Source organism: Labrus mixtus, chromosome 6, assembly GCF_963584025.1.
Source record: "Labrus mixtus chromosome 6, fLabMix1.1, whole genome shotgun sequence".
Taxonomy (NCBI): domain Eukaryota; kingdom Metazoa; phylum Chordata; class Actinopteri; order Labriformes; family Labridae; genus Labrus; species Labrus mixtus.
The window spans coordinates 19,693,882-19,712,270 of NC_083617.1; the positions used below are offsets into that span (position 1 = coordinate 19,693,882).

General features: G+C 38.5%; 2 protein-coding genes across 3 annotated transcripts in view; both read left to right on the top strand.

Annotated features, from left to right (window-relative positions):
• The first annotated feature begins 2,040 nt into the window (after nt 1-2,040).
• lhb (luteinizing hormone subunit beta) lies at nt 2,041-4,766 on the top strand. The gene is made up of 3 exons (XM_061040367.1): nt 2,041-2,134; nt 3,444-3,562; nt 4,249-4,766. The coding sequence occupies exons 1-3, from the start codon at nt 2,041-2,043 to the stop codon at nt 4,480-4,482; spliced, it is 447 nt and encodes a 148-aa protein (XP_060896350.1). The 3' UTR covers nt 4,483-4,766.
• Nucleotides 4,767-8,537: 3,771 nt separating this feature from the next.
• LOC132975683 (G-protein coupled receptor 4-like) overlaps nt 8,538-18,389 on the top strand; it is a 390,218-nt gene continuing 380,366 nt past the window's right edge. Inside the window, exons 1-4 of one of the 2 annotated variants that reach the window (XR_009673292.1) lie at nt 8,538-8,665; nt 9,874-10,053; nt 11,701-11,885; nt 11,994-14,339. Coding sequence is in view for 1 of the 2 variants with exons in the window: in XM_061040399.1 (XP_060896382.1) it covers nt 9,889-10,053; nt 11,701-11,885; nt 11,994-12,516 (873 nt within the window). In the remaining variant the exon portion in view is untranslated. Of the gene's footprint in view, nt 8,666-9,873; nt 10,054-11,700; nt 11,886-11,993; nt 14,722-18,389 lie in introns of those variants that run through there. The other variant, XM_061040399.1, reaches the window with a different exon arrangement.

Here is an 18,389-nt window from a genome sequence, read left to right on the forward strand (position 1 = left end):
CTGTAAATAAGGAATCGAACCCAGCCCAATTGGGTAAAATGGAATTCAATCCACAAGGAACATAATGTAAATAAGGCAGCATGAAAGGATTGGATTGTACAATTAATAGGAAAAGCAAAGCGTTACAATAACAATACAAAGCACTGAAACAAGATGTACATGTAGAAGATAGAAATATTCTATGTATGCATGCATGGAAACCTGTCTGTCTGTCTGTCTGTCTGTCTGTCTGTCTCTCTGTCTGTCTGTCTGTCTGTCTGTCTAACCACAGATATTGCTTATCAAAATGTGATTGTATATCTTTATGTCCTGTTTTTCTGCTTTACATTGATCATCCCCCTATTCCATTTGATTTTAAAAGCCACTGCTACCAAATCAGACTGTACGTTTAATTGTTGCCCAATTGATGCTCTTTTTCATTATTGTGGCTGTTTATACAAGTATAGTAGGATTTAGGAGAGAAACAAAGAGGGACTGATCCCCCTGGGCAGATAAAGGTCAAACCTTTGCAGTGTTGCCCCTATCAACAACATCAGGTTACCAGAGTTGATATGAGCGAGTTTCATCCTGGATACCAGGCTCCTCTATGCTCTATAAATACTGATAGAACCAGGCCTGGTCACAGTGTCTGCAGAATCCAGAAAGGTAAGTCTGCCTCCAAAAAGTCTTCCTAAATGTATTAAATTATCAGATTTTTTTCCCCCTCTAAGGTTGTTTAGTAGAATTCTTGGTGAATAATATTTACTTTTTTGTTTTAACGAGAGCTGCAGGTTGGTCAGAGAGGGCCTTTTCATGCCAGTTGGTGTGAATGTGAGTGCGACTGTCTATGTCAGCCTTGTGATTGACTGGCGACCACTCCAGGGTGTACCCAATGACAGCTGAGAACCCCCTGCGACCCTGAGAGGGAAAAGCAGTATAGATAATGAATGGCTGTTTTTATGAAACCTTTCTAAAAAAAAAAAAAAAAATTGGTGTAATGAATAATCACGAACAGCAGAGGTCAGGAATGATTAATAATAGTGCATAGGTCCAAATTCACAGTGAGGTTTGCTTAATAAAAGTAAACAGATTGACACTTATTATTTATGGTTAATAAATCATACTGTTGTGTGTTTTAGTTTTTACATGTAATCATAAACACAAAAGTTGCTCATGTCAGAAAGTTAAAAAAAAAGATTCTTCCAGAAGATGACGCTCACAGCAGTAACAGCATCTCTCATTCTTCACAAACATTTAGCAAATGTTTAGGGACATGTAGGCAATTATAATTAATGTATGTGTGATCAAATGTTTGCACATTTCTTCTCTGCTGAATAATGTTGCTCTCTAAAATGTGTTAAAATGCTTTCATTGTGCAATTCAATTCATGTTATTGTGAAAAATGCTGAGAGGCATTGATTTGTTTTTACATATAGTGGTTGTAGTGATACACTAGTGTACTGACCATTTCCATTGAAGAACTGCTGGTGTTTTTCAGATGTTTTTTTTTTCTTCTCTTTGCTGTTTTCTGTTCTTTAAAAAACATTTTCCTCTCATTGTACACAAACTAATTTTTATAAACAAGGTCAAATGTGACACCTTGGATTCTAGAAATTAGCATCCAAGAGTGTAAACGTTGATAAATGGAAGCAGTGAGTAAGCCTCAGAAGAAAAAATCTGTCAGAGAAATTCCGTCTGCACTTAGTGTCTGTGAATATGTGTAGGACAAGACTGTTTACAATGAGTAATACAGAAAAAAAAACATCTCAACAATTTGATCCTTGGTTTTACAATGTTTCAATGAAAAAGGTCATTTTGTTGTTAAAGGCTTCTTCACTGGCTCAATAGCTTCACTTAGAAAAACAAGATCAAAAAGGGTGAGATAACATAACAGCTTATGTTTCAAAAATTTGCCAAAGCAATAAACAAAATGCTGACAGTGCTTTTTAATGTGTCTGCTATACTGAAATGTGTTTCAACACAAAACAAAACAGATGTCCATGATTTTTATTAAACTAAATGATCAATACAACTTTTTTTTTCTATGTCGTCTCCTGCAGGATGATTGCTGCCCAGGTCGGGAGAGTGATGCCCCCCTTGATGTTGAGTTTGTTTCTGGGCGCCACATTCTCCATCGGGCCCCTGATCCCAGCCGGTAAATAAGTCAATCAAACAGTGATATTGATTATGATATTGAGTTTTATTTTCATTTAAAGAATTCTCTTTTTACAGGAAAAGTTTGAAATAAAGGGCTTCCACTTTTATTAAGCATATAGAGCTGTTAAAGCTAGGGTAGCCAGTTTTTCTCGTGCATCGTAAGGCAAAAAATCCATCATAATCTCTGAGCACATTTCAATTCACGTGGTCCGAGAGAAAACTGGACTTCTACAACGGCTCTTGGATTCTTTCTCAGGCTTAATACATTTTTGGAAAGGGCCAGACTTCAGTCAATCTGACGTTAGAAATAGGGTGTTCTTATCAGCTGCGTTCAACAAATACTTATGTGTGTGTCCATATTTTGAAGTAGATACAATGAAAGAAAGTTTTTTTTGCCTCCTCTTTGTGTAAATCCCTGAGAACCAAATGCATCTTCTTGCGTTTTATTGGACCTCATTGTTGAATACTGTCGATACATAATACAGACAAGCAGTGTTGTTGAAGAGTCATTTTTCTAGATCAAAGTAACAGAATGACAGAGTAACAAAGTAACAGTATATGACATAACTGAGCCTAACTGTATACATTATTAATTATTATTAATTAATTATTAATTAATTATATTTGTTTATCTAACTGACAAAAGTCAACAACTTACTCAAACTTTGCTGGATAGCTAAATTCCATCATCAGTCCCTGGGCAGGTGAATTCAAATAATTGAATGAGAGAGAATACAGTGAAAACACAAGACATCAATGAAGACTAAAAGTACTTTTAAACATCATAAAAAGTACCAAAATATGCTGTGTTTAACAGTTGACAGACTGTTTGTGTGTCATGCTAAAGGCAGCAAACACACGCACATAATTTATTTAGGTGTGGAGTCGTAAAAAAATCACTAGATATAATGCACAAAGACTTGCAACACTATGGCTCCCAAAGATATACTTATTAATTTGTTATATTCGTTCTTGTTAATTCTTATTGATCAGAATTTGTGCATCATATCTGTTTGTGTGTCAGCCATGATGTTAAAACTAGAGGTGTGCAGTCTTGATCTGATAGGGATGGGTAATTTGTTCCAGATACAATGTGAAAAGCTCTTTTACCAATGTCACGTGTGCTGTATAACACAGTTGCCTCTGGTAGAAGCTTTCATTTACAAACTCTGTCAGTGGAAAACTATTGTGGATCATTTGATACATTAAGGAGTACAAAGTTTGCAATGCAGGGTTTTTTAATGAGCTGTGCACCGCGTTAGTAAGTCCAATTATTCTTGGGACCAATTATCTGTTTCCATCACCAGCCGCCTTCCAGCTGCCGTTCTGCCAGCTCATCAACCAGACGGTGTCTCTGGAGAAGGAGGGCTGTCCAAAGTGCCACCCAGTGGAAACGACCATCTGCAGTGGTCACTGCGTCACCAAGGTACCACAGGAGCTATAGGGGTAATACAAATAAATAAAAAAGTATTATAAAAAGAACATAATCTAAACCTTGTATGTGTTGAAGGATTTTACTAATTTATTGAAGTGAAACAATGTAAAACAATCCTAAGGACATTTAAATAGTATGAAATCAGGGATAAGAAAATACATAAAACATGTATTACTTCTAAAATCTTAAAGTCTGAGGAATGAAAAAATGTAACCTCTTTATCTTCATGTTAAATAGAGCACATACTGGGATGATTTTCCCAGTCATGAGCTAACATTAAAGTTTAATTAGTTAAGATGAACACATCTCCTCTTTAACCCCCCCCCCCCCCCCCCCCCCCCCCCCAACCCCAAAAAAAAAAAAAGAATGACGCAATGGAAAGAGGTTGTCATTTACGGTCAATAGCTTTTTTGCAGAAGAGGAAGAAATGATGACAGCAGGAAACTGAAACCAAAGCAGATAGAATCTCACACATGTCAACCTTTATATATCCGTTTTGGTGTAAATATTTTGCTTTGGTATTTTCATTCTTACTTTATATTTGCAATCATAGACTAGACTAGATGTTTAATTCAGTGTTGCAGTCAGATAGTGTCTATCACCCACATATTGGACATGTTGCTGAATAGCAGCAGCATGATTTTTTCACTAACAGACTTTCTTTTTCTCCCTTTTAGGACCCTGTCATCAAGACACCATTCAGCAATGTTTACCAGCATGTGTGCACGTACCGGGACTTCTACTACAAGACATTTGAGCTTCCTGACTGTCCTCCTGGTCTAGATCCGACTGTCACCTACCCTGTGGCTTTGAGCTGCAACTGTGGCCGCTGTGCCATGGACACATCTGACTGCACCTTCGAGAGTCTGCAGCCCAACTTCTGCATGAATGACATACCTTTCTACTACTAGTCTCCAGAATCAAAAACCACATTAACAACAAGCATATAGAAGACATATAAGCATATAGAAACAGTGCTTACTTTAAGAATCTATGCTGTAAATAAAGAGTATTACAGTTAACAGTGCAATACAGTTTCAATTTCTCACGTATTTAAAGAAGTGGAAATACCTACAATAACCATTTCTAAGGAGTTCTGTACAAACAGAGACTGTTAACCACTGTATTTCCTTCTGCTTTTCTCAAGAACAAGAATATATGCTGTATCACAAGTTCCCTCTTAGATCAGGCCTGTCTTTAACGGCATCGTTTTTTTTTTGTTTTTTTTTACATTTTGGAGAAAGAGTGGTGTGTGTGGGATTACACTAGCCTTGATTTAACATGAATTTCCTATGTACTGTCATTAAAAAGAACATACATATGAAAGAACATGTACATAGAAATGTAAGATGGTTGTTCGGTCATCAAGATGTGTAGATGTTTATAACAAAAAGACTGAATTTAGTTAAAACATTTGTAATACAATCTACCAAGTGTCATTACAGGTTTTCAATTAATCTGTTTTAACCTAATTAAATAGTATCTAACTAAAAAATCTGCATCTTCTAGAAACATTTAATTAAAAAAACATAATGTATGTATCTATTCATAGAGCATTTGCAACAGAAAGAGGGTATTTTCCCTTATACAGCCAATAAAAACAGTGCCAGGCATTTTTTATTAAATGTTTCACTTCTCTAAAAGACAAATGTCAAGATAGTGAATTATAAGCATCAAGTGACTTTACAGTTCATACATTGTCCAATTGGTTTTGTTGTAGCAGCTGTAAGCCAACGGTCGACTGAACCAAAATGAAAGCCTTTACAACACGTTGGGAGTCACAGAGCATTAATAAAATGAACAAATAGAGACGCATTGAAAGAGACCACAATCTTCCTGACATGTAGAGATATTAGAGAATCTGAGAATGCTTCATGCCTGGATTTTAGTTGTTAAAGTGTTCTGGTTGCCATTTGAATAATGTTTGCAATATGTGTAGTACTGTCCAATCATGTATCAGCAGGCTTTATTCATGCAGAAATTCATGAATCTTTAAAGAGACAAATCAGGAAGAACGAATCTGCTGCAATTACATCCCAGCTCCCATTGGCAGTAATCTGAAGACAATCTCGATATTTTTTCAAAAGAAAAATGGAAGTGCAGCTACAAATCTGTTTAAGATAAAAAAATAGGTATGACATATCTGCTTGATGATATGCCATAAAAGCCATTTAGAGTTTAGTTTTCCCCACTTTTAGAAATGATCGAGGTGATCCTCCATTTAAAAAAAAAACATTCAGAAATTAGTTAACTTCTCCTCTTGAGGTAAGACTTGTAGATTTTTAAGTTTGCATAATGAAGCTGTTAATTTGGTTTAAAGTAAGACCAGTTAACTTGTGCAGATCAAGTAAATCACATGAAAATTGGTTTGTTTTTCAGGTCCATACCGCCAAATTAAGCCAGAGCAAAGCTTCTGTGTGAAGCTTTTTAAAGTGAACAGAATCTTGAACTGACTGCTCATTCTGTAGACGTAACTTGAGGGGCAGATTTAGCTTTGTTTTCCATCTGAATACGTTTAATAAGTATTTAGAGGTAAGGTTTGTTTTAATTTTTTTGAGGGACTTTTGTATGTAACCTCAAATTACATGTGAAACGACCTTGTTTGGGATGATGCCATCAGCTGATCACTACTCAGCTGTCATACTCCTGAAACTCCTTGAAGTGTTTTTTTGGGAACCGCAAGTGTGAATGCAAACAGCCAATTTTTTCACATTGATTATACCTGGACTTTCTTCTGCTGGCCCTTAGTACATTGGCCCAATGTACATGAAAATAGCTCCACCTGAGGACTCTTCATCTCTCACAACATCTGGAGGTCAGCGCTGTTGATTGTCATTCCATGGGTCAGTTTCCACTACTTCAATGCATCTCATCTAAGGACATCCCTGGTTGAAGCTACCAACACGTTGACTAGACCACAGGTCAGATCCTTTATTGGGGGGTCAGTTGTGAAGGGAAATGGATTAGTTCCATTAGTTCCATTCCTGCTGATGGGAATACTGACTCTGATTATCCGGACGTTTCTCGGGCAAATAAGTGTTAGTTCAGTCTCTTCTCCACACATAGACCTTATGAATGTGCAATTGATCTCCTCCAGGGGCCACAGCCACTAGGGGGTGCCTGGACCCCCTTTTCAACTCCTTAGGATAAGACTACAACAGACTATGTGAAGGAGTCATTGGCAGCTTTGATCATCCGTCCATCTTCAATACATGCAAACGAAAGTTTTTTCTGTTTGAAAAAGAAGGATCAATCTTTGAGGCCCTGCCGAGGACTAAATGACATCACTCGGCGCAGGTACTTTCTTATCTCATCTGCTTTTGAAAAATTAAATGTTGTTAAAATGTTCAAACTTAATCTGAAAAAAACTTGCCATCTGGTAAGAATTAGGTAGGGGATGAGTGACAACAACACTCCCAATGGTCATTATGAATGAATCCTCACCCCACAGCTCCTTCCTGCTCCTTCCTCTGGACTCCTCAAGCAGACACTGCATTCAAAGAACTCAAGTCTGAAATTATCTCTGCACCCATTCTCACTCTTCCATACCCCAGCCGTCAATTCAGGTTAACGCGCCGGATGCTGGTATCGGGGCTATCCTGTCTCAGAGGTTGGTTTCTTATGGTAAGCTGAATCCATGTCCATTCTTGTCATGAAATTAAAATGTTCTAGCTATTTAGGTGGCTCTTGAGGCTTTTGGTGCACATGAAGGGGGAGAGACCAGAGAATAGGGAGTAAAGACTGTTTACCTGATTACCAATACTGTGTTCAAGAGTCATTCTTGTGCGTCCTATCACCTGTACTTTCGTGTTGCTAAATTATGAACTGGCCACAGAAATGGACTCAGCAGACTCAGATGCACTGCAAGCAGCAATTCGATCTCACCACCTTGCACCAGGAAGGCTTGACAGTTGTTCAAATCCCCTGAGAAACTTTATGGTTTCGCCGGGTGAGGGTATTGTGCTTCAGAGGAGACAGGAGCTACAGAAGTAGCAGTAGACACAAAGTCAGGAGCAGGAGAAGAGTAGAAGGAATCAACATATCCAGGTGAGAAACCAGATTTAGAGTTCAACAAGCTCACCTGAGAGCCAATGGTAGTGAGGAAGATATCAAGGCATTCTGTGAGCTCTTGGGTTCCTCCATAGATTGTGTTGAGCAGGGTCTTGAGATGACAGATGTGTTTCTCCTGCTTGTGTGAATGCGGTACAGAGAGGAACTGAGCCAGCTAAGTCCATTCTATGGCCAGTTCATACTATCGTACCAATAAATTGAAGGACCCAAAAATACACGGCTCATACAAGGTAGAGTGCAATATAAGAGTTTGAGAGTAATCCAAAAATACATCAGACAAACAAATTCAAAACGTGAGCAGGAAATAGGCAACAGTGATGGGACCAGCTATGGCATTACACTAGAGAAAGAATGGAGGAACAAGGTGACACTATATGGAACACACAATGAACTGGCAACATAAAGGAGGACACGCAGGGTTTAAATATGCAGACAACCAGGGGATAATGAGACACAGGTGAGTACAATCAGGGTGGGATGGCACAAGTTGGGGAATAGGCAGGAGCCTGAAGACAGCAACAAGGGTTTTTACTTCAAAATAAGCTTGAAATGTCAAAATCAGAAAATAAAACTTGACCTTATTTAACTTGATAGACCATGTTACTTATTCCTCTCCTATTTTTCTCAGCATATTGAGTCAGAAACACTGTTTTCCAGGTCATATCTGGAGTTGGGTTTTCAGTACTGGAAAGCAAAAACTTCTAATCTCTTCCAGAAGTGTTCACTCCCGTTACCTCAAACGACATCCCCATTAAGTCCTTAGCACTTACATCGTAAGCTCTTTAGAATAGACATTGCTACTTCAGTAACTTTGAAAAAAAGATCTTGTTTTTACTTGTGGTTTGTTTGTTTTGTAACCTCCCTCAGTAAATGCAAAATCATAACTGACCATTTTTTTCTGACTTCCTTAGAAGAGCAGTTTTACATAAGCAGGAGGCGAGTGCATGCAATCACTGTACATATTCACTGTAGACAGTTTGGGTACAGAGACACATCAGACATCTGTGCAGGGACTTCATTCAGGTGAGATTTGGCAGATATCAGAAGTCACATTGCAATCATATTACAAAAGAATGTATATTCAATGTTGTTATGATGTTAACCATGTAGGCATTACTGTTTGTAATAGTGAAACGTGTGTTATTGCCTAAAAAAGACACCAACGCATTTTAAGCAGAGATCTTTAAGATATTTACAAATGAACTAGGTTAAATCTACTTTGCAAATACATAGCCTTTTGAAAATTTCATCTTACCATTATGTTTCCTAGTTAAATCAAGTATTCTGTTTTTTATTTGCTGTAAGTTTTTACCCAACGTTAACCCACTTAGAGGGCTTTTTTTTAGAGATGTTCAAATTTTCCAGGAAATGATAACAGCCAAGGTGTGAAACTTGTACTTTTGTGGTTTGTTACTGTTGATGAAACTCCCCCTGCGGATTAAAGTTACATCATATTTTACAAAAGTAGAATATGATGTTTCAGTGAAAACATGAGTCAGTCCTTCTCATTTACATCTTCATATCCACATAGTGTTTTGAAGGGCATTTTAGCTGCTATGGACAGAGTAAAATAGAGACCTTATTCTGACAGCGTAAAGTATATGGTTATAGTTATATGGTTGTGTCCGACTACATTTAGCTGTTTGAGGGGCGCAATCTGGGCACTAATAGTCAATTCATTTTTTTAAATCATCTGGATGCTAGGCATAAAAATGTCATCTACCTCCGGTGGAAAATAGGAATAACACCTGCACTGCAGACCAAGACGCTTTGCACTGGGCATACACTAGGGCCCATTGTGGGGGTTTATTTTAACTCCATGCAAAATAATTTCTGAAATAAGGGGAAATTAAATGTCTCTATTTTTCCTAAAGTTAAAAAATTATATTGTTCAAAATTACATTTATATTTATATATATATATATATATATATATATATATATCCTATATTTATTCTAAGACACATTTCATATTATACTGTATATAAAAAAACTATTTTATAGCAAAGAAGATTGTCTTGATCTTAAGACTCATTCCAGTTTTACACCACGGCCTGAATGGGAAAAAAATGAATTATGTTAAATCACAATCATTAATTCAAAACTTTAGTTGGACAGAACTAAGTAATAATTATCATCTTTAAGGTTAAGTAATCAGAATGGATACATGATGCTCAATTTTTATATTGTTTTATATATGACACTTTCTGTTTTTGATCTTTATAAAATCAGGTTACACTCTGAAGGATGGAATATATTCTCGTTAACAACACCGCTGTGGAAGAAAACTTAGCGATAACCGACTATTGGTTCAAAAGAAAAGACTATTTTTCAATACATGTGGTCACATGCATTATCATCAGTATCAGCCTTCCTTTGATCCTCATGACCATCTGCGCTCTGTACTCTCTGGTATGTACATCTTTACTTTTTTTATACAGTTTGCTTCATGTTTCAAAAGCAGTGGTTCCCAAAGTGGGTGTCGCAAGACACTTAGATTGGGGTCACAAGAGGCCTTCCAAATTGTTTTTAATGATTGAATATTTTACCCATTATTGTGACATAGCCTATATAATATAAAAGTATACTTTTTTTTTTTTTTTTTTAGATCAACTTAAAATAAAACGTCAGATGTTTAGTGAGATTTATGCTGAAATGAAGGTAATAAAATATTCTAATATTTTAGTTTGGGGACACTGGTTGCCTTGCAGTTAGTTTGCCGCCCCCATGTACAGAGGCTTTAGCCCTTGAAGCAGACGACTCCGGTTCAAATCTGACCTGTGGCTCCTTTCCTGCATGTCATCTGCCACTCTCTCTCCTGTGATGGTCAAATGCAGCACTATGATCTAAGACAAGCACAGTGAGAAGTCCCCTGTCTGAGGCTAGAAGTAAAGGTTTTTTTAACTAGTGCAGTCTAGGTGCTATGGTGGACTCTTTAAATAAATCATTGTCATTGAGAATGTCACATAACTGATTAGCCACCACTTTCTCCGGGATCTTTGAGATTGAAGGAAGGGTGGATATAAGTCTATAAGGTTCTTAAATCAAGAGTACACTTTTTAAGAAGAGGTTTAACTACAGCTACTTTAAATGAGTGAGGGACATAACCTCAGTCAGTAAATACATATTGATTATATCTAATATAAAGTTGCTAACTAAGGGAAATGATTCCTTAAACAGCTTGGTTGGGATTGTGTCTAAAAGACAAATTGAAATTAAAAATATTTAATTTAGTACTATCAACAAACTGATCCAGCTGAGAGGAACTAAAGTTATTAAAAGAGTTTGGAACTGGGTTAAAACACGGTACTGAATCAAAAGAAGCTGAAATAGCTTCCTTAAATTTAGCTACAGTTATATCAGATAATCTTCTAGCGAGCACATTTTTCATAAGAGGAGTTAAGTTAAAGTGTTAAGTTATTGATTTATATTCCATAAGCTAGAACAATGTCAATGGTGTGGTTGAAACAAGGAGTATGTTTTTTTTACACCCTGGGTGATGCCATTAGAGTCTAATAATGACAATGAAAGCTGTGCTAAGGCTATCATTATCAACATCCAAATGGATATTGAAGTCACCTACAACAATTATTTTATCAGTGCTAAGGACTTAATTTGATAGAAATTCTGAAAATTAGGATAATTCAGAATATGAGCCAGGAGGGCGGTAAACTATAACAAATAGAACTGCTGAAAGGTTCTTGAGACTGGATGTGAGAGATTCAAAAGAAGCATAATTCAGCTTCGGTCAAGGGTTAATTAGAAGAATGGAATTAAAAATAGCTGCCACTCCACCACCTCGACCTGTGTCTCTGGCTAGAATAGAGACAGAGATAAGGTAAATACAAATGAAATAGGTATACTGGAATAAGAGTAATGCTGACTGTACAGGACGATTAAGACATTCTGTGCAGTGAATGGTAAGTTAAAGTGACAAGTATTTTTTACAGCACAATGAGAGTTTAATAATAACGGCTGTAAATGGCTGTAGTTGGGCAGAGAAAGTTTTTATTTGTGGGATGATTGATGACTGCTTGTTTTACTATTATTTTTCTGCAGGTACGAAAGGATCATGTGGCTCCAATCTACGTCATCAACCTTCTTATTTCCGACCTCATTCAGCTCTGCTGCATGATCATTCTGGAGACAAAACAGGATGTGAATGTTTATAAAACTGCATTTTATATTTACTATTGTGGTCTAGTGATCAGTGTTTGCTTCATGGTGTGTGTCTCACTGGAAAGGTAACTATACATCTAAACAGAATGTGTGTAGCTATTCTTTGTCTGACCATTATATATTTTAAATAGTCTGCACCTCCTCAAAGACAACGTGTCCATCTTTTATTGCAGGTATTTGGTCATCGCCCACCCACTGTGGTACCACTTTAAACGCACCATCAAGAACTCTGTGGTGGTCAGTGTTGTGGTCTGGCTCATACCTCCTGTCTATATCCTCACTGTGTTTCCCTGGGTTACTTTTGATGTGACAGAAATTATCTTTGCTGCTTCGCTCGTCATTCCCTTTCCATTCTTCATATTCTTCCTGGTTGGGACCCTCAGAGCCCTGTCTGCTTGTGTCGCTGTCCCCTCTGAAGAAAAACGTCGTATTGTTGTTATTTTGGTCCTGGTGCTGCTCATTTACACTCTGCTGTTCCTGCCCTACATTATTTGGATCCTGGTAAGGGACAGAAAATCGGATAAGCCTCTAAATTACATGTGTGATATGTTTCCGAAGCTGAGTCTGCTTGCAGACTTAATTCTGTATATTTACATTAGAAAAGAGGCTGTTGGAATACTTGTTACCACTGTGTGCTGTTGCAAAATGCAGAGCAGTGATGCCAACATCAACACCATAGATGTTGACAACATTTAGACAATAAGCTCCATAGAGGACCATAGAGGACCAAAGAGGAGAAAACAGACCAAAATGTATTTTTCTTCAGTAAGAGCTAACCTAAAACATGCAACACACACCAGAGATATAAGCTCTTTAAAGGTCACATATTATTCTCCTATTCAACAAGTTCAAATAAGTCTGGGAGCTCCCCAAAACATGCCAGGGAAGTGTCCCTCTATTCCAGCCCTGCTCTGAACAGGCTGTTTCTGTATCTGTAGCTTTAAATAAAAATGTTGTATAGGTTTTATTTTTGGGCTTTTATCTTAGAGGTAGGACAGAGGTAGGACGGTGAATAGAGTCAGAAATTAGGGCGAGAGAGAGAGAAAGTGAGTGAGTAGAGTGTAGCCGTTATCAGCAGTCACGTTTACAACCTCTCTTCCTGCAGGACTCAGGACTGTGGATTAACATTACTTTTACCAAGGAACAAAGGAACTGATCAATGACTTAAGTCTCCCTCTCAGACAGGATGTTATGAACTTTTACAACACCTTGAATAAACAACCGAGCGGAGACAGAACACTCTGCTATCTACGAATTGACCCCAAAGACATGAACTGTGACCGAAACCAGTCTCTGCAAAGTCGTAAAATTGACCATCTGTTGAAGGACTGCTGAAGAGCTGAATTAAACCACAGCGTTCAATTCTGCACCAAATGAACATTTATGTCTTTCTTCATCTAGATATTTGTAATTGTCACATTGAATGTATTATAATCATCTTTTTAAACTCAAAATCTGATCTTCAGAATAGCAATAAGAGTTATATTATGTTTAATAGGAATTTGACGTGGAGCGCTATTGCCACTATTGTTAGAATATCCATGAATACGTAACCTTCATAATTATACATTTAGACGTGTTATAAAGCATACTCTTTGATATTAGCTATAGAAGGTGTTATTTAAAGACACCAACTTATTTTCCTACTTTATTAATATGTCTTATTAAGAATGTTGACTGTATAACATGTTTTTGTTCACCTACAGGCTGGGATTAACTGAGGATGTTCCCAGATGGTGTGATTTTCATCTCAACATGAATCTGATAGAAATGTTTGTCTAAATATATGACGTGAACCTACATCAACATGGATCTGATGGAAATAATATCAAAATGAATGTATGGTGACGTATATATGTTTAGATTCTTATTCTTAATCTTATTGAGTAAACTCGGTTTAGTTTAAACAATTGTCCTCCAGTCAGAATGGGAGTCACCCGTGGGCGGCACCCCTCTTTGCCTGCAGACCTCCCTCTTCTCATCCAGCTGATAAGAGTTCACACTGAGCTCAGATCTTGGGTTCTTTTTAGTTTTGGTTTCTTGAAGTTTAGAGCTTCAGCTCTTGCTCTCTTCTCTTCGGACTTCGGTCCGAATCACTTCCTTTAAGTTCGTGCCGTAGAGACGAGTCTCTGCCGAACTTTCTTTTTCACTCACAATTTTTGGATACATCAATTCTTTCTGGCTCAAGCAAGGTTTTTGAACTTTCTTCTCCAAAGTCTTTGCTCTTCAATTTTGAACGCCAATTACTTAGTTTGGATTCATCAAGATGGCCATCCGGTTAATCTGAATTGGAAATCGACTTATCAAAAGACTCTTTAATATTTTTTTCTGTTGGATCCTCTTGGAGCTTCTGAGACAACGGCTGAACCAACGTACAATCTCCATCCCAGCTGCATACTCCGACCAAGTTGTTAAGGCATCTAATCTGGCCCGTGGACCTCTCTGGGCCTGAAAAGAACCGCTTGCCAGAGACTGAAACGCGGGACCAGCCGGCGGAGTTCAATTGAACACATCTCACAGTAAGACTGCTGGTGGCAAGGGGTGTTGGAAGATTGAGTCTTGAGTCGTGTCTATTCAGAGCCCTCCTTTAAATCCAAATAGAATCCCAAAATTCCTTTATCAACTTTTTCTTTTTGACCATTTTCTGATTAAGTCATTCAAACAATACCGCATCTTATCTCATTACTAAATATATAATGTCACCATACATTATAATTGCATTATCCTAATCATATTCTTTATCTGTTTCATCTATACATTATTGTTTACCCCTTTTTTATATTAAATTTTACACATAAAATTCAGGACTTTGTCTGTGTTTTCTTGTTTAACATTTCCAGAACTTACTTCTTTCAAGATATGAAACTGACTGATTAATTAATTAACTTATACCATTAAAGTTATTTTCTTCCTTTAACAGGATGTGGTGCCCCTTCTTAAATCCGAGGTTAAATAAAGATATAACATCTTAATAACTTAATTACGCTACAAGAGAATGACATGTGGAAAGGAGCCACAGGTTGGATTCGACTCCGGGCTGCCTGCCTGGAAGACCAAGGCCTCCATACATGGGCCTGCTCACTAACTGCTAGGGTATAGGTGCCCCACTTAGTCTATAGCTTTAAATGAAAATTAGCTGTATTTGACCAGGCCACTCTGGGTAGCGTGTGCTTTCTCGCACCATGCCCTAATGTTTATGGTGAAGGCAGACTCAGAGAACAAACACCTGACACCCACCTGGCGGAGGGGTTACTGCCCTTTGTGATGTCATGAAGGGAACATTTTTTTTTTTTTTAAAGATTTATTTTTCGGCTTTTGTGCCTTTAATGGAGAGATAGGACAATGGGTAGAGTCGGAAATCAGGGAGAGAAAGTAGGGAATGACATGCGGGTAAGGAGCCACAGGCTGGATTCGAACCTTGGCCGCCCGCTTTGAGGACTAACCACTGCACCACCATCGCTCCACTTCTGGCAATTTTTGTGACAGTATTTGCTGTAGGCCCAGAATATGGTTAAAAGTAAATTGAATGGCTTTTTTAGTCAATCTGAATACTCAAAAGACTTTTAAACCGCAGGTCACATCTACCCATTCACACACTGTTGGCATGTAAAGTGACCATCAGAAGTAACTAATCCCACTCATACACATTCATACAGGACATATATACGACGGAGGACACATCGAACATGTGGCTGCAGGAGCTGGGGATCAAACCCCCAACCTTTTGATTGGGAGACGGCCAATTATACCAAATGAGCCACAGCCGACCCTCTGATCATTGATCAATATTAATGGTTGGCATAATGCTAATGTATTTATTTAATTATTTATTTTTTCAATAAAATAAAATGTAACTTTATTTGTAAGGGACCATGTGCAATTAAAACAAAAATGTAACCATTTGATGCATTGCACCAGAGTTAGCCTTAAGCTAATTTACATCTGCAGACCAGTGGGCGCGCATTGTAGCTGTTCCCACTCAACGTTCTTGAAGCCAAAATACGCCGCTTAGGGGCGCTTCCATCTTACGATTTTGACGTCATTTGGAGCCAGAGTCCCCGTCCAATTAGGGTACTGCCCTGATGACTTATGCAGCCCAGCTACGCTGAAAGCGCTCTGCCGGTCTACGAGGCTTATGAAGAAATGTGTAAGTACAACAAACCACCGTATTCAAAGTCTAACATTTAAACACGCTGTGTTTTAAAAAATCCCGCTATTTTGATCATTATTGAAAATACGTGGGCTGCTGGGTCCTCTGTTTTTGCCGAAATCGTTCTATATTTAAGCTAGGTTAGCACCACAGACCGTAGGCTACAGGTGGTAAGATATGTTGTATTTTGTTAGAAACTGATAGTCTGCAATGTGATTCATGACTGCTTTTCTAATATATTTAAGTTAACAGTAAATCAATTGTTTTTTGTGTCTTCATTTAGGCAAAGAAGAGATAAAAGCAGCTGGTCTGACATCTTCCACAGAGGCAAAGTGTAAGTTTAAATCATCTGTTAAAAGTTATATATCCTGTGATTTTTTTGAAGTTTCATAAGAGGATTGTAAAAACAAGCTATTGTTAACAATACAATCTTTTAAAATAAAAATCACACTGAGTCATACACCAGCTAAATGTTAAATAGAAAGGTAATGTTTTCTTTTCCATTTTACAATCAACAGAACCTAAAAATGGCTAATTTCAACCTTTGTCTGTACACCTGTTACAGTGGTCAGGCTGGGGTCGCATAGTTTGAAGGAACCTCCTCCTTTTTTCACCTGTGCTTGGACTGATAGCTGTGCCAGATGCCCTGCTCATCCACTGTGGTAGAAATGACCTTACACCAGCAGCTCTCCCAGATGAAGAGTCCTCTCTGCCATCACCCAGAGGAGCTGATCGACGTCTGCACAACTGAAGAAGGTGGACAGAGTCTGGTGCTTTGTGACAGTGAACAGTGAGACGGCTACCATAGTCATCCTCAGATAAAACACAGAGATCCAGGTCAATATTCAATGGTGCTATTGATGTTGCCCTGTGTTTGAAAGGCCAAATGCTGGAGGGTTGTGTTGGATTTGCTCTTCCATCATGTTTTAACAGTCAAACAATCATCCAGGATCGCTATACTTCATTTGATTTTTGTTGGGATTTCTTTGTTAAATTATTTTTTATACTTTCTCCTATGTCCCAGCAATTTGACCTGATGGTCTCCCTTACTTATTTTCCACATGGTTAATGAAGCCAGAGGTTGTTTATTTAAGTTTTTTTTTTTCATGCCGGTCTCGTCTGAGATAAATGGCCTTCAAACTTAAACATTTAAAGAGCCCATATTATGCCCTTTTTGGGGTTCGTATATTTAATCTATGTACCTACTTTTGTACGTTCACAATAGCTAAAGTCCGAAAAAAGTGTCTGTTTTCATGTACTGCTCCTCCTTGCTCCCTCTCCGCTCTGAGTCCATCAGCTACGCTCTGCTGAGCCCCCACTGCAGAGCCCCACGTGGGCCAAGTCTGCTCTGATTGGTGTGCCGATCTGCTCTGTCGTTATTGGTCAGTCACTCAGCACGGTTCTCGGAAATGTCCCGCCTCTTTTACCACATTGGGAATGCAGCCACTGGCTCCGTCCGAGGGGAGCATAAACATTAGCACCTTAGCACTACTGTGCTACCGCAGGCTACGGCATATCGTGGGCATGCTACAGAAGTTAACGGGCGTGCAACATGAGCTGCAGGGCTTGCCACAACGAGCCAATAGGCTTAGATCAGTGATCTCACACTGACAATGACGTCGGACTGACAAATTTTCATCGAGGGGGGCTAGAACCGAGCGTTACATGAGGCTAATGCTACAGCTAACAGGAGGACATAGGAGAAGCTTCGTTTCCGCAGACTTTTAATTTTTGCACATAGACGTGCCTAAACATGTACAGGACACTTGGAAAACACACTAAATTGCATATAAAACCAGAACCAATATTGTGGGTGTCGTGCCAGACAGTTATGTTGAAGAGGGGGCTGAGCCTGTAAACAAATCTTTGTTCCAACCTATGGTCATGAGCTATGGGTAGTGACCAAAAGAATAAGATCGCGGATACGAGAGGCCGAAATTAGTTTCCTCCGGAGGGTGGTTGGGCTAAGCCTTAGAGATAGGGTAAGGTTCTTAGACTTTCGGGGGAGCTCAGAGTAGAGCCACTACTCCTTCACATCGAAAGGAGCCAGTTGAGGTGGTTTGGGCATCTCATTAGGATGCCTCCTTTTTGAGGTTTTCCAGGCATGCCCAAATGGGAGGAGTTCCCAGGGTAGACCCAGAGTTTGCTGGAGGGATTATATTTCTTGTCTAGCCTGGGAATGCCTCGGAATCCCCCAGGAGGAGCTGGTAAATGTTGCTGTGGAGGAGAGGGATGTCTGGGTTTACTTGCTGCGCTTGCTGCCACTGCTACCCGACCTTGGAGAAGTGGCAGAAAATGGATGGAGAATCCTGTGAAGTCATGGCAAATGATTACGGAGAAGTGTCAGCTGCACACACCGCAAACTGTATGTATTAGAAAAAAAAATAGTATTTTAGGACTGGCATCTATTATTCGAGTT

What these genes read in the sequence shown, in the direction of transcription:
- lhb (XM_061040367.1), top strand. Translation starts at nt 2,041, where the DNA reads ATGATTGCTGCCCAGGTCGGGAGAGTGATGCCCCCCTTGATGTTGAGT. An exon ending in CGGGCCCCTGATCCCAGCCG is followed by an intron (nt 2,135 to 3,443) that starts GTAAATAAGTCA and finishes TTCCATCACCAG; the next exon opens with CCGCCTTCCAGCTGCCGTTC. An exon ending in GTGGTCACTGCGTCACCAAG is followed by an intron (nt 3,563 to 4,248) that starts GTACCACAGGAG and finishes TCTCCCTTTTAG; the next exon opens with GACCCTGTCATCAAGACACC.